This window comes from Seriola aureovittata, chromosome 23 (genome assembly GCF_021018895.1).
Source record: "Seriola aureovittata isolate HTS-2021-v1 ecotype China chromosome 23, ASM2101889v1, whole genome shotgun sequence".
Classification (NCBI taxonomy): domain Eukaryota; kingdom Metazoa; phylum Chordata; class Actinopteri; order Carangiformes; family Carangidae; genus Seriola; species Seriola aureovittata.
Genome location: NC_079386.1, coordinates 19,848,199 through 19,860,674, shown reverse-complemented (window position 1 = coordinate 19,860,674; position 12,476 = coordinate 19,848,199). Strand labels below are relative to the sequence as shown.

Here is a 12,476-nt window from a genome sequence, read left to right as displayed (position 1 = left end):
GACTGATACTGGGCTGACTCTGGGCTGATACTGGGATGACTCTGGCCTGATACTGAGCTGATACTGGGCTGACTCTGGGTGGACACTGGGCTGACTCTGGACGGACACTGGGCTGACTCTGGACTGATACTGGGCTGACACTGGGTGGACACTGGGATGACTCTGGCCTGATACTGGGCTGACTCTGGACTGATACTGGGCTGACTCTGGGTGGACACTGGGCTGACTCTGGGTGGACACTGGGATGACTCTGGCCTGATACTGGGCTGACTCTGGACTGATACTGGGCTGACTCTGGGCTGATACTGGGATGACTCTGGCCTGATACTGAGCTGATACTGGGATGACGCTGGGTGGACACTGGGCTGACTCTGGACTGATACTGGGCTGACTCTGGGTGGACACTGGGCTGACTCTGGACTGATACTGGACTGACTCTGGGATGACGCTGGACTGATACTGGGATGACTCTGGGCTGATACTGAGCTGATACTGGGATGACGCTGGACTGATACTGGGCTGATACTGGGCTGACACTGGGTGGACACTGGGCTGACTCTGGACTGATACTGGGCTGATACTGGGATGACTCTGGCCTGATACTGGGCTGACTCTGGCCTGATACTGGGCTGACTCTGGACTGATACTGGCTGACTCTGGGTGGACACTGGGCTGACTCTGGACTGATACTGGGATGACTCTGGGCTGATACTGGGATGACTCTGGCCTGATACTGAGCTGATACTGGGCTGACTCTGGGTGGACACTGGGCTGACTCTGGATGGACACTGGGCTGACTCTGGACTGATACTGGGCTGACACTGGGTGGACACTGGGATGACTCTGGCCTGATACTGGGCTGACTCTGGACTGATACTGGGCTGACTCTGGGTGGACACTGGGCTGACTCTGGGTGGACACTGGGATGACTCTGGCCTGATACTGGGCTGACTCTGGACTGATACTGGGCTGACTCTGGGCTGATACTGGGATGACTCTGGCCTGATACTGAGCTGATACTGGGCTGACTCTGGGTGGACACTGGGCTGACTCTGGACGGACACTGGGCTGACTCTGGACTGATACTGGGCTGACACTGGGTGGACACTGGGATGACTCTGGCCTGATACTGGGCTGACTCTGGACTGATACTGGGCTGACTCTGGGTGGACACTGGGCTGACTCTGGGTGGACACTGGGATGACTCTGGCCTGATACTGGGCTGACTCTGGACTGATACTGGGCTGACTCTGGGCTGATACTGGGATGACTCTGGCCTGATACTGAGCTGATACTGGGATGACGCTGGGTGGACACTGGGCTGACTCTGGACTGATACTGGGCTGACTCTGGGTGGACACTGGGCTGACTCTGGACTGATACTGGACTGACTCTGGACTGATACTGGGCTGACTCTGGGTGGACACTGGGATGACTCTGGCCTGATACTGGGCTGACTCTGGACTGATACTGGGCTGACTCTGGGTGGACACTGGGCTGACTCTGGACTGATACTGGGATGACTCTGACCTGATACTGAGCTGATACTGGGATGACTCTGGCCTGATACTGGGCTGACTCTGGACTGATACTGGGCTGACTCTGGGTGGACACTGGGCTGACTCTGGGTGGACACTGGGATGACTCTGGCCTGATACTGGGCTGACTCTGGACTGATACTGGGCTGACTCTGGGCTGATACTGGGATGACTCTGGCCTGATACTGAGCTGATACTGGGCTGACTCTGGGTGGACACTGGGCTGACTCTGGACGGACACTGGGCTGACTCTGGACTGATACTGGGCTGACACTGGGTGGACACTGGGATGACTCTGGCCTGATACTGGGCTGACTCTGGACTGATACTGGGCTGACTCTGGGTGGACACTGGGCTGACTCTGGACTGATACTGGGCTGACTCTGGGTGGACACTGGGATGACTCTGGCCTGATACTGGGCTGACTCTGGGTGGACACTGGGCTGACTCTGGACTGATACTGGGCTGACTCTGGGCTGATACTGGGCTGACTCTGGACTGATACTGGGCTGACTCTGGGTGGACACTGGGCTGACTCTGGGCTGATACTGGGCTGATACTGGGCTGACTCTGGGCTGACTCTGGGCTGATACTGGGCTGACTCTGGGTGGACACTGGGCTGACTCTGGGCTGACTCTGGCCTGATACTGGGCTGACTCTGGGCTGATACTGCGATGACGCTGGGTCCGACCCTGGTCTTGAAGGGCTCCTCAGGCTCCAGGATCCTCTGTAGGTCGTCACAGACTGTTCCTCAGACTGGATCACAGCAGTAATGATCCTCCTCCTGATCCTCCTCTCCTCCATCTTCTTCACACAAACACACACAGACTGCAGGGGGCAGGGTCTGTGCTGATGGAGCTGCTCGGTGATTGGCGGAAAGAGGTGTGACGTCAGACGGTGTTGGGTGAGGAGGAGTTGTACCGCATTGACACGGTCTTCTCTCTCTCTCTCTCTCTCTCTCAACCTCTCCCCGTCTCATCTCATCGATCATCATCGATCCGTCGTATCAATACTCAGGAGCTAATCGTTTTTGAATTGGGTACTTGAGCGGCGGCGACAGGAAGCTCGTGTCGTCATAGCGGGGACATCACGCGCCGTCTGAGCGGACAGACAGACCTCCATCTTCATCCTCACCCTCACCATCATGTCCGGCACCAAGGAGGAGGACCGCAAAGGCTCCAGCGAGTGGCGGGAATTCTTCTGGAATCCGCGAACTCATGAGCTGTTGGGCCGAACCGCCTCCAGCTGGGGTGAGTCCCGTTCACTCTCTCTCTCTCTCTCTCTCTCTCTCTCTCTCTCTCTCTCTCTCTCTTCTCTCTCTCTCTCTCTCTCTCTCTCTCTCTCAGTCCGCCAGGCACTGTGAATGTCTCTTTACCACCGACTCAGATTAAATCATCTTTATTGACATAATGTTACTGTGTTTTCTAAAGGTCTCTCGACCTAAACCTCTCTCTCGGTGTCAGAGCTGCTTAGTCGATTAATCCGTTATTGATCAGCTGAGAATTGATCAGGTTACCAGCAATATGAATAATTCATCTCATCGATTACTGGAGGAAATAATCAGTAATAAAACCAGTGGTTAGCTGCAGCTCTGCTCAGTCTCGACCTGAATCTTCAGATTGAAGGATCTTTATTGACACTGAGGTTCGTTTACACAGTTAATCTCTGTCAATTTATTATTGGTGTTACATCAAAGGCAAATATAAATTATTGATCATTTAAATAGAACAAGGAAACTATTGTATTAAAACATAAAACACATATGAAGATATAAGGTTGATTAGATTAGATCGATTATTGTAAATGTCTCTGAACAATTATACTAATATAATTATAATATTGAAATATATTTCATACATTCTTTAATTGTTTTTCATTTCATAGTAAAGTTGGTGTTTAATTCCATTTTGTATTGTAATAATGATCATTGTGATTTTATTTTAATCCTGGATCAACGTGTAAAGCTCTTTGTAACTGTTTAGTTTTATTATCATTATTGTTATTGATATTGTTATAAAAGAGCGTATACATAGGGAACATCAAGAATAGAGATGATATGAACTGTAACTCTCTCTTCTTTTTGTAAATGTCTATCTACTACTGACACTCTCTCTCTCTGTGTCAGTGATGCTCGCTCGTCCTCTGTCAGCCATGTCCTGTCTGAAGGTCACTCTCTCTCTCTCTATTTATAATCTGTCTCTCTCTTAAAGGAGGCAGAATGAATTATACAGAAAATAGGACGTGTGTGTGTGTGTGTACTGTACATGTGTGTATATTGCAGTTATACATGTCTCCAGTATCATGGTCACATCTTTAAAGAAAAACTGCACTGAATTATTGTTTATCTCTTGATGATGATGATAATGATATTGTTGGTGATGAAGATAATGATGATGATGAAGAAGATGATGATAATGATGCAGGTGATTTTTTACCACAGTCTTGATTTCTCTGTTGAAAACTATCCTGCTTGTGTTTGTCACTTACAAACATAAAACCATCTAAAACACAAATATGATGATGTCAGAGGAAGAAAAACAGGAATGACACATATTTCTCCGTGGTGACAGTAAACACAACATGTGGAGGCACCAATAACCCTGCTGCATTAACCACGATAAACAACAGGTTGTCAGCACAGTAACTGCTGCTAGATGCAGAACCATTTGAATCATGTGGATTTCATGGATTTTACCTTCTTTACTGTCAGATTTTCAGACTCAGTTTTTGGGATTTTTTCCTCAGCCAGAGGCATCATGTTTTCAGGTCGTCCATCCGTGAGTCCGTCAAAGGAACTGGTTAGATTTTGGTGATCAAAGGTTACCTAGGCAGATGTTCTAGTGTAACTTTGAACATTGATGTGAGTCAGCAGCAGTCCAGTGCTGCCTCCATGTTTAAATTGTGATGACGTCACCTCTGTTAACAGGGAGGGTGTGGGCGGAGCTTTAGGGCCAAACAGAGCATAGTGTGCTGGAGGGAGACATGAGGGAGATGAGGTGTCCTAGAACCAGAGTGGACCGATCACCACAACACAGCCACATCCATCTCTCCCTCGATCGCGCTGATGTTTTACTCTTCTAACATTGAGCCCAGCGTCCCAGTTCTCCCAGTTCTCCCAGTCCATCACTGGTGTAGGTGATGTGTCACAGACATTAGAATTCTCTGATGGAGTTCCTCAGGGAAGAGTTCTGGGTCCTGTTCTGTTCTTCTTCATACCTGCTGCCTCTGGAAACGTCAGGCTTCACTATACGCAGATGATACAGGACTGTTCCTCTGTTTCCTCACACAGCCCCAGTTCTGTAAATGCTCTGATTACCTGCCTCACCTGTAAAAACGTTCGTCACTCGTCTTGTAGTTTGTGTTCACTGATGAAAATGTTATTCTTTAGTTTTAGTCGATCTTTTTTTTAATATTTTTTTTAAAGTTTTTTAATTAATATTTTTGTTTTAAAATGTAAAAGCTGATTATTATCTTTCAGTTGTTCTGTTCAGAGAGCTGCAGAGACACCTGACACACACCTGTACACACACCTATATACACAGCTGACACACCTCTGTACACACACCTGTGTACACCTGCCCACACACCTGCCCACACACCTGCCCACACACCTGCACACACACCTGCACACACACCTGCACACACACCTGTACATACACCTACACACACCTGTACATATACCTACACACATCTGTACATACACCTACACACACCTGTGCAGACCTGACAGACACCTGTTACCTGTGCAGACAGGCAGTCTGTAGAACATCACACTGATATAAAACCATCCTAACTGATCTGAAGTCTGCTCAGGCTTTACATAACTGTGATGTCATGTTTCCCATCATGCACCATGGCAGTAGATGTTTGGCCTTGATGGAGACTGAAGGACACACACACTCCTGTGAACACACTCTTACACACTGATGCGCACACACAATGAACCAAGTTGAGTGTGTGTTAATCTGGATTAAACAGACAGACGAGGTTGATTGGACTGTAATCTCCACACACACACACACACACACACACACACACTAGTCATAATTGACTGGTGAGGGCTGTTGTTGACATCATCTTAAAGGAACAGTACAGCATTTTAGTAGATCAGATGAATCTCAATGTATCCAGTGTAACACACTCAGCTCAGAGTCAGCAATACTACACATTGATGTTGATGTGTTCACTTACCCTGGGAAAAAACACCTCTGTTAACCTAACCTAATGTATAAGTCAGAGCATGAGGGCTTTTTTGTTCCAAGTTTCACCTCTCAGGCAACATACAGGCTGTTCTATGTAAGTGATAGAGGCCCAATTCTAGTGCCCCCCCCCCCCCCCCCCCACACACACACACACACACACACACACACACACACAGCCCTTTATTCACACTTTGTGTAATTCCTCATTTCTGCAGACTTCCCCTGAGGGAATTACCCAAAGTTCATAGCGTTGTGATATTGTGGTTACCAGGAGACACCGAGAAGCGTAAAAAAAAAATCGCCATAAAACAGAAGAAATAATAAGATAGAAGAAGAACAGTTAACAAACAATCAACACCTGCAGACAGTACTCGGGGCTGAATGAAGGGTATTTCATTTGAAGAAAAGCTTCTATTGTCCCCAGTCAAACATGAGGCATTAAAGATGCTAACACATTGTTATCTGTGACAAACTGAACATAAGTCTGACTCCAGGAACCGGGACACATGTCCCTGTCAGGACCAGGACCAGATCCTGGTCTTCAGGACTGATGTGAGCCGGTTTAATCTGCAGCCGAGGACACGTTTGATAACATTAACTCAGCAGGAGGAAGCCTTTAACAGGTTCACCTGACCGAGTCCAGGTCAGAGTTACCGTCACTGTGTGGAGGAGGCGGGGCTAAGGACCTGCTCTGGTCAGTGATTTTAATCAAGAGGTCATTAGAACCCAACAGGTTCTAGGGATCCTTGAGAAGACACCATAGATCCATAAGGATGTTCCATGAGTCCTTGAGGAGGTTCTCAAGGTCTTTGTGGAAGTTTTCATGGTCTTTGAGGTGTTCCAGGCATCCAGGTAGTTAACTGTTCATAAATCCTGAATCATCAGTCTTGTTGCTATGATTACCAGGTTAATGTCGAGAAGGATTTTTATAGCTCTCTGTCAGCCAATCAGAGAGCAGGATTCTCTGTTGCCTAGGTAACAACGGATACATTATTAGTAAAAGTGATCAGTTTAAAGAGAGAGAGGGTGACAGAGACATTACACCCTTCCCCCTCTCTCACTCCTCCCCTTCCCCCCTCCATTAAAACTGAATGTAGGTCATCAGCAGGGGGCGGGGCTACACACAAGAGGATTATAAAGATGATATTTAGAGGAGAGAAGGGGGAGGAGCAGATGTAATGTACTCTACTGTATAACAACCCCTCCCCCCCCTCCAGGTCTGATCCTGCTCTTCTACCTGGTCTTCTACCTGTTTCTGGCGGGAATGTTTATTCTCACCATGTACGTCATGCTGCTGACGCTCGACGACTACAAACCCACCTGGCAGGACCGCCTGGCCACTCCAGGTGAGAAAAGCAAACTCACCCTCCACACTAACTCCACCTGCAGCAGTCGATACATCACAATCACTGACGGGAGGAGGAGACATGTCACGATTTCTTTAATCCTACATTTACACAATAATCATACGACACTGATGAAGTCGTCCATTCACACGGACGCCATGACTTTTTTACTGCAACAAGCCCAAAGCCTGCTGGGAAAAAACTAGTGTAGACTTCTGTTGACAGTGTGGAAAATGATTCCTCATCACCAAAGTCTGAATCCTAAACGCCGTGATCACCGTTTACAGACTCCACCCACCAGCAGCTGTGTACACACCTGTCTGCTACCTGGCAGATAGCCAAGCTGTGGGTCACAAGGATTGTGATTGGTCGATGAGGCTCACAGTGATTTAGGGAGGGGTTTCAGTAGCAGTGTATTATACCTGAATCGTTTCAAATCCAGAACTGAACCTTGGTTGTTTATCAACATGTTGAACAGTGATTAAGATTTGAACAAACAACTTTCATTGACTTTGGAAAGTGTCAGTGTGATCAGGTTTGTCACACTCTGATTGGTGAACGAGGGTCAGGCTGTGATTGGTTTATGATGTTCTTACGTTCAGGGATGATGATTCGTCCGAAGGGCGATCAGCTGGAGATCACGTTCTCGGTGTCAGAGACGGAGAGCTGGGACGGCTTCATCCAGAACCTCAACACCTTCTTGTCTTGTAAGACTTCAACAATCTTTAATCAATTAATTTCATTAGTAATCAGCTCTAGTTCTAATGTCTACCTGTCTGTCTCTCTACCTGTCTGTCTGCAGCGTACAACGACAGCTACCAGGTTCAGACCAATGACAACTGTCCTCCAGATCAGTATTTCATTCAAGAGGACAGTGGAGAGGTAAACCTGTCTCATTCTATACCTGTCTGTCTCTCACCTGTCTCATTCTGTACCTGTCTGTCTCTCCACCTCTCATTCTATACCTGTCTGTCTCTCATTTTCTCTCTCTCTCCGCCTGCCTTCTGACCTGTCTGTCTCTTCACCTGTCTCTCTCACTCTCAAACTGTCTCTCTCTCTCTCTCTCCACCTGTCTCTCTTTCTCTCTCTCCCCACCTGTCTCTCTCACCACCTGTCTCTCTCTCTACCTGTCTGTCTCTCCACAGGTGAGGAACAATCCCAAGCGTTCCTGTCAGTTTAATCGAACGGTGTTGGAGGACTGTTCTGGGATCACTGATCGTTTCTATGGTTACAACAGAGGTCAGCCCTGTATCCTCATAAAACTGAACCGGGTACGTCCACCTCTGACCTCTGACCTGAATTTTAAAGCTGAAAACTAGAAGACTGAACAAGAAGGTTGTTTTTTAGCTTCATTGTCTACAGACTGTGTGAGGTCAACTAGAGTCAATCAAACCTGAACCACATATAGATCTGGTTAGTGTGACATCACTTCCTTATGATGTCATCATCTCTGATGTCCCTCCAGAATAAAGGTCCACAGCAACAGAGTCTGCAAAACTTCACTGAGAATCCTCCTGTTTTAAGTTTCCTTTAGTTTCATAGTAAAACATCATGATACACTGCAGACAGGAAGTGATCACAGCTGGTCACAGCTGATCACAATCACAGCTGGTCACAGCTGGTCACAGCTAATCACAGCTTGTCACAGCTGGTCACAGCTGATTCACCTGATCACAGCTGATCACGATCACAGCTGGTCACAGCTGGACACAGCTGGTCACAGCTGGACACAGCTGATTCACCTGATCACGATCACAGCTGGTCACAGCTGGACACAGCTGGTCACAGCTGATTCACCTGATCACAGCTGATCACGATCACAGCTGGTCACAGCTGGTCACAGCTGATGTTAATGAGATGGTCTGACTCCATGAGAACAGATATAAGATAAACAAACAGTGGTGGGTGGAGTCTCACACATGAAGGTTAAGAACCAACTAGTATTGATCAAATACTTCACAGTGGTACAGACAGTCTGAGAGTAACGGCTGTCTCTCTCTCTCTCTCTCTCTCTCTCCAGGTGATCGGTATGTTACCGGGGAAGGACAGTCAGTCTCCTTATGTCACCTGTGGAGCCAAGGTCTGAACCTGTCTGTCTGTCTAACTGTCTGTCTGTCTGTCTGTCTCTCTGACTGTCTCACTTTCTTCATTTCATCTGTTTTGTCTCTGTCTTTTCATCCCTCCATCTTCAGAGGTACAAAGTGGGGAAAGATGAGTGGGTAAGAACAATAGAACATAGAACATTTACCTCAGTGTGGAAGCCTGGTGGTAGAACATAGAGCTTTTAATCAGTGTAGAACCTCATTGTTAAAACATAGAACATTTAACTCAGCATAGAATCTTGGTATTAGAACGTAGAACTTTTATCCCAGTGAAGAACCTCAGTGTTAGAACGTAGAACACCTCCAGGACAGGTAAATGTGTGAGACTGTGGTTTGTTTAAAATCATCTTTCACCTGAGGACCAGGTTCACTTTCCTGTGCTGTGTTCACTGTCCCATCTGTCTGGATGGGTTTTACATTGTCACTGCAGTTTATTGATGAGTTATTGATCAGTGTGTGTGTGTGTGTGTGTGTGTGTGTGTGTGTGTGTGTGTGTGTGTGTGTGTGTGTGTGTGTGTGTGCGCGCGCGCGTGTGCGTGTGCGTGCGGGCAGAGAGAAGACAGTGATAAGATCGGACCTCTGGCGTATTTTCCTCCTAATGGGACCTTCAATCTCATGTACTACCCGTACTACGGCAAGAAAGCTCAGGTAACACACACAGTACACTATAGACACACACACACACACACACACACACGTCTTCACTGAGATTATTCAAATTTACAAATTCCCTCAATTCAAAACAATAATGACACGTATGAGATCCAACAATAATACTAAGCTCCACGTCAGTAGATCCTCAGTAGATCCCGGGTCATGAATCCCTGTCAGTATGTCATTCATCATGTCTGTCCATGTGTTTGCAGATTTATTTAATAATTCAATAGAAAGGTAGTAACTCCTACTCTCATACTGATGAGTGTGTGATGTGTTCGATGTGTCAGGTGAACTACACTCAGCCACTGGTGGCCGTGAAGTTCCTGAACGCCTCTCTGAACACAGACATCAACGTCGAGTGTAAAATCAACTCCAACACTCTCGCCACCGGCAACGAGAGAGACAAGTTCGCCGGACGGGTTTCCTTCAAACTACGGATCAACGACAAGTAGACACAGCTGTTTACACACACACACACACACACACACACACACACACACACACACACACACACACACACACACACACACGTTAAAGCTGCACTAATCCAGATGTGTAATGAAACCAGTGGGCGTGTCCTCAGTCTCCCTCAGACTCACCTTCTGTGCTGATTCAGTCTTGTTCCAGCTTCGTGATGCGTTCACTGACTCCGAGTTACTCTGTCACTTTCTCTCCCGTAGCCGTGTAAACACATCGTTGGTGTTTGGTAGTTTTCTGTGACGTGATCCTACGACACTCTCAGTGCAGCTTTAACTCAAACACACCGACCCTGAAACCGACCAATCAGCACGCACACACGCTCTGATGTCACTGACACTGAGGATGGACTGAAGAGCGCCAGACGATCGATCATCGTATCAATCTGCACGAATCAAAGACCAAACTATTGATCACACAGCTGATGTGTTTATTGATCGACCTTTAGTTTATTTATTTATCTTTACTTATTTATCACTTGTTTATTATTGTTTATTTATTTGTTTGGCTTCTTTACAAGAGCTTTGTTTTTTACAACATTAAAATCCTTTGAAGTTCAGATCACAGGAAGTCGGGTTGCTTCTGTGAATGTGTCACCAGGTGTGGCTGGCTCTGATTGGCTGTTCAGAAACCAGATGACAGGTTCACAATAATCTGGTTTTATCAGTCAGATCCCAGACATCAAGCCTCAACAGAAACCAGTCCAGAAACCAGTCCAGAAACCACAAACCACATCACAAACCAGTTCACAAACCAGTCCAGAAACCAGTTTGACGACTGGTCTGTCTCTTCGGCCATGTTGAATCTTGGTCACCTCGTCTGTTGCCATGGAAGCATTAGCCATTAGTAACCATGACAACAGTGTTGGTGTCATGATATTTTTTGTTGTCTTCCCTCTTTCTTTTGATCTTTGTTGCTGCAGCTGATTGGCTCATTAGTTAATTAGATCATTAATTAGTGGATATCTTAACGAGTTAGTTAATTTAGTTAATGGCTGGTTATTGAGTTAGGTGTTAGCAAGTGTTTTTTTCTCTTGATTTGTTTACATGTTTGTTTTTGTTTACTACTGTCATCATGGGGCTGAGCATGATGGCTGTTACCATGACAACCATGTCAATCACTGTCATGCGACCTTGAAATGCCCCTCCCACACCTGCACTGCTCTGCACCAATCGTCTTCCTTTAAAGAGTGACCAGCCAATCAGATGGTCCCGCTGTATGATGTCATATGCTGTTACTTGTTTGTGATTGGTTGATTTTTCCTGCCTGAAAATTTCCTTGTGTTTAACTGATGATTAAAAACAAAGAAATTAAACAGAAAAACAAAACAACCTCTCTGTGTGATTAATGGGTCAATGGGGGGGGGGGGGGCATGATACAGACTGGAATACTTCCTGGATTAAGGACTACAAACGGGTTTACTTCCTGGTTTATGTCTTTAAAAAAGCTGGAATACCTCCGGGACTACAAATGTACCACTTGTGGCACTGCCATCAACCTCTTGTTTATTCATGGTACTTGTCGCCATGGCAGCAGCTGCTGGTGGGACGCCATGTTGTCCATGGTGGTCACCAAGAGCAGCTGCGGTGGCATGTGACATTACTCGTGTCACTCGTGTCCTCCTCTTCGATCCCTTCTCCTTCTCCTCCCCTCCTCTCCAGAGTCAGTGTTCTGTTGTTGTGAAGAAGACAGATTGTCTGGAGGATTGTGGGAAGTCCTGTCAGGTGAGAGGTGTGTCTGTTGGTGATGGTGGGGTCGAGGAGAAACCTGGGAGAACAAAAGAGATCCACGTGGTCCAGGACTCAGTCTACGTGTGTTACATAAGTCCAACTGCAGCCGGTCTCTTATATAACAACATGAGTCACTGCAGCTGTGGAGCCTCTGCTGGTCTGGAAGAGGAACTACAGGCACAGGGTGTTCATCAGCTGGAGACGTCTGCACGTCACAAACAAAGAAAATTACAAAGAAAAATAAACAGATACAAGCAAACTGTATCTCTGAGTGTGATAGACATGAAGGAAACATGATGGTTCAGTATTTAGTCTGTTTCAGTGTGAATTGCTTCAACTCACAGAGGAGCTGTGCCCCCCCCCCCCCCCCCCCCCCCGCAGTAAAAGTAAAGGAGGAAACTTGACGATTTAAATGAGGCTGTGA

General features: G+C 46.8%; 1 protein-coding gene across 1 annotated transcript; it reads left to right on the top strand.

The window, feature by feature from the left end:
• The first annotated feature begins 2,417 nt into the window (after window positions 1-2,417).
• atp1b2a (ATPase Na+/K+ transporting subunit beta 2a) lies at window positions 2,418-11,653 on the top strand. The gene is made up of 8 exons (XM_056369005.1): window positions 2,418-2,788; window positions 6,958-7,086; window positions 7,689-7,793; window positions 7,889-7,968; window positions 8,232-8,357; window positions 9,107-9,166; window positions 9,741-9,836; window positions 10,133-11,653. Exons 1-8 carry the CDS (start codon window positions 2,683-2,685, stop codon window positions 10,295-10,297), a joined length of 867 nt encoding a protein of 288 aa, XP_056224980.1. The 5' UTR covers window positions 2,418-2,682; the 3' UTR covers window positions 10,298-11,653.
• The last annotated feature ends 823 nt before the right edge of the window (window positions 11,654-12,476 follow it).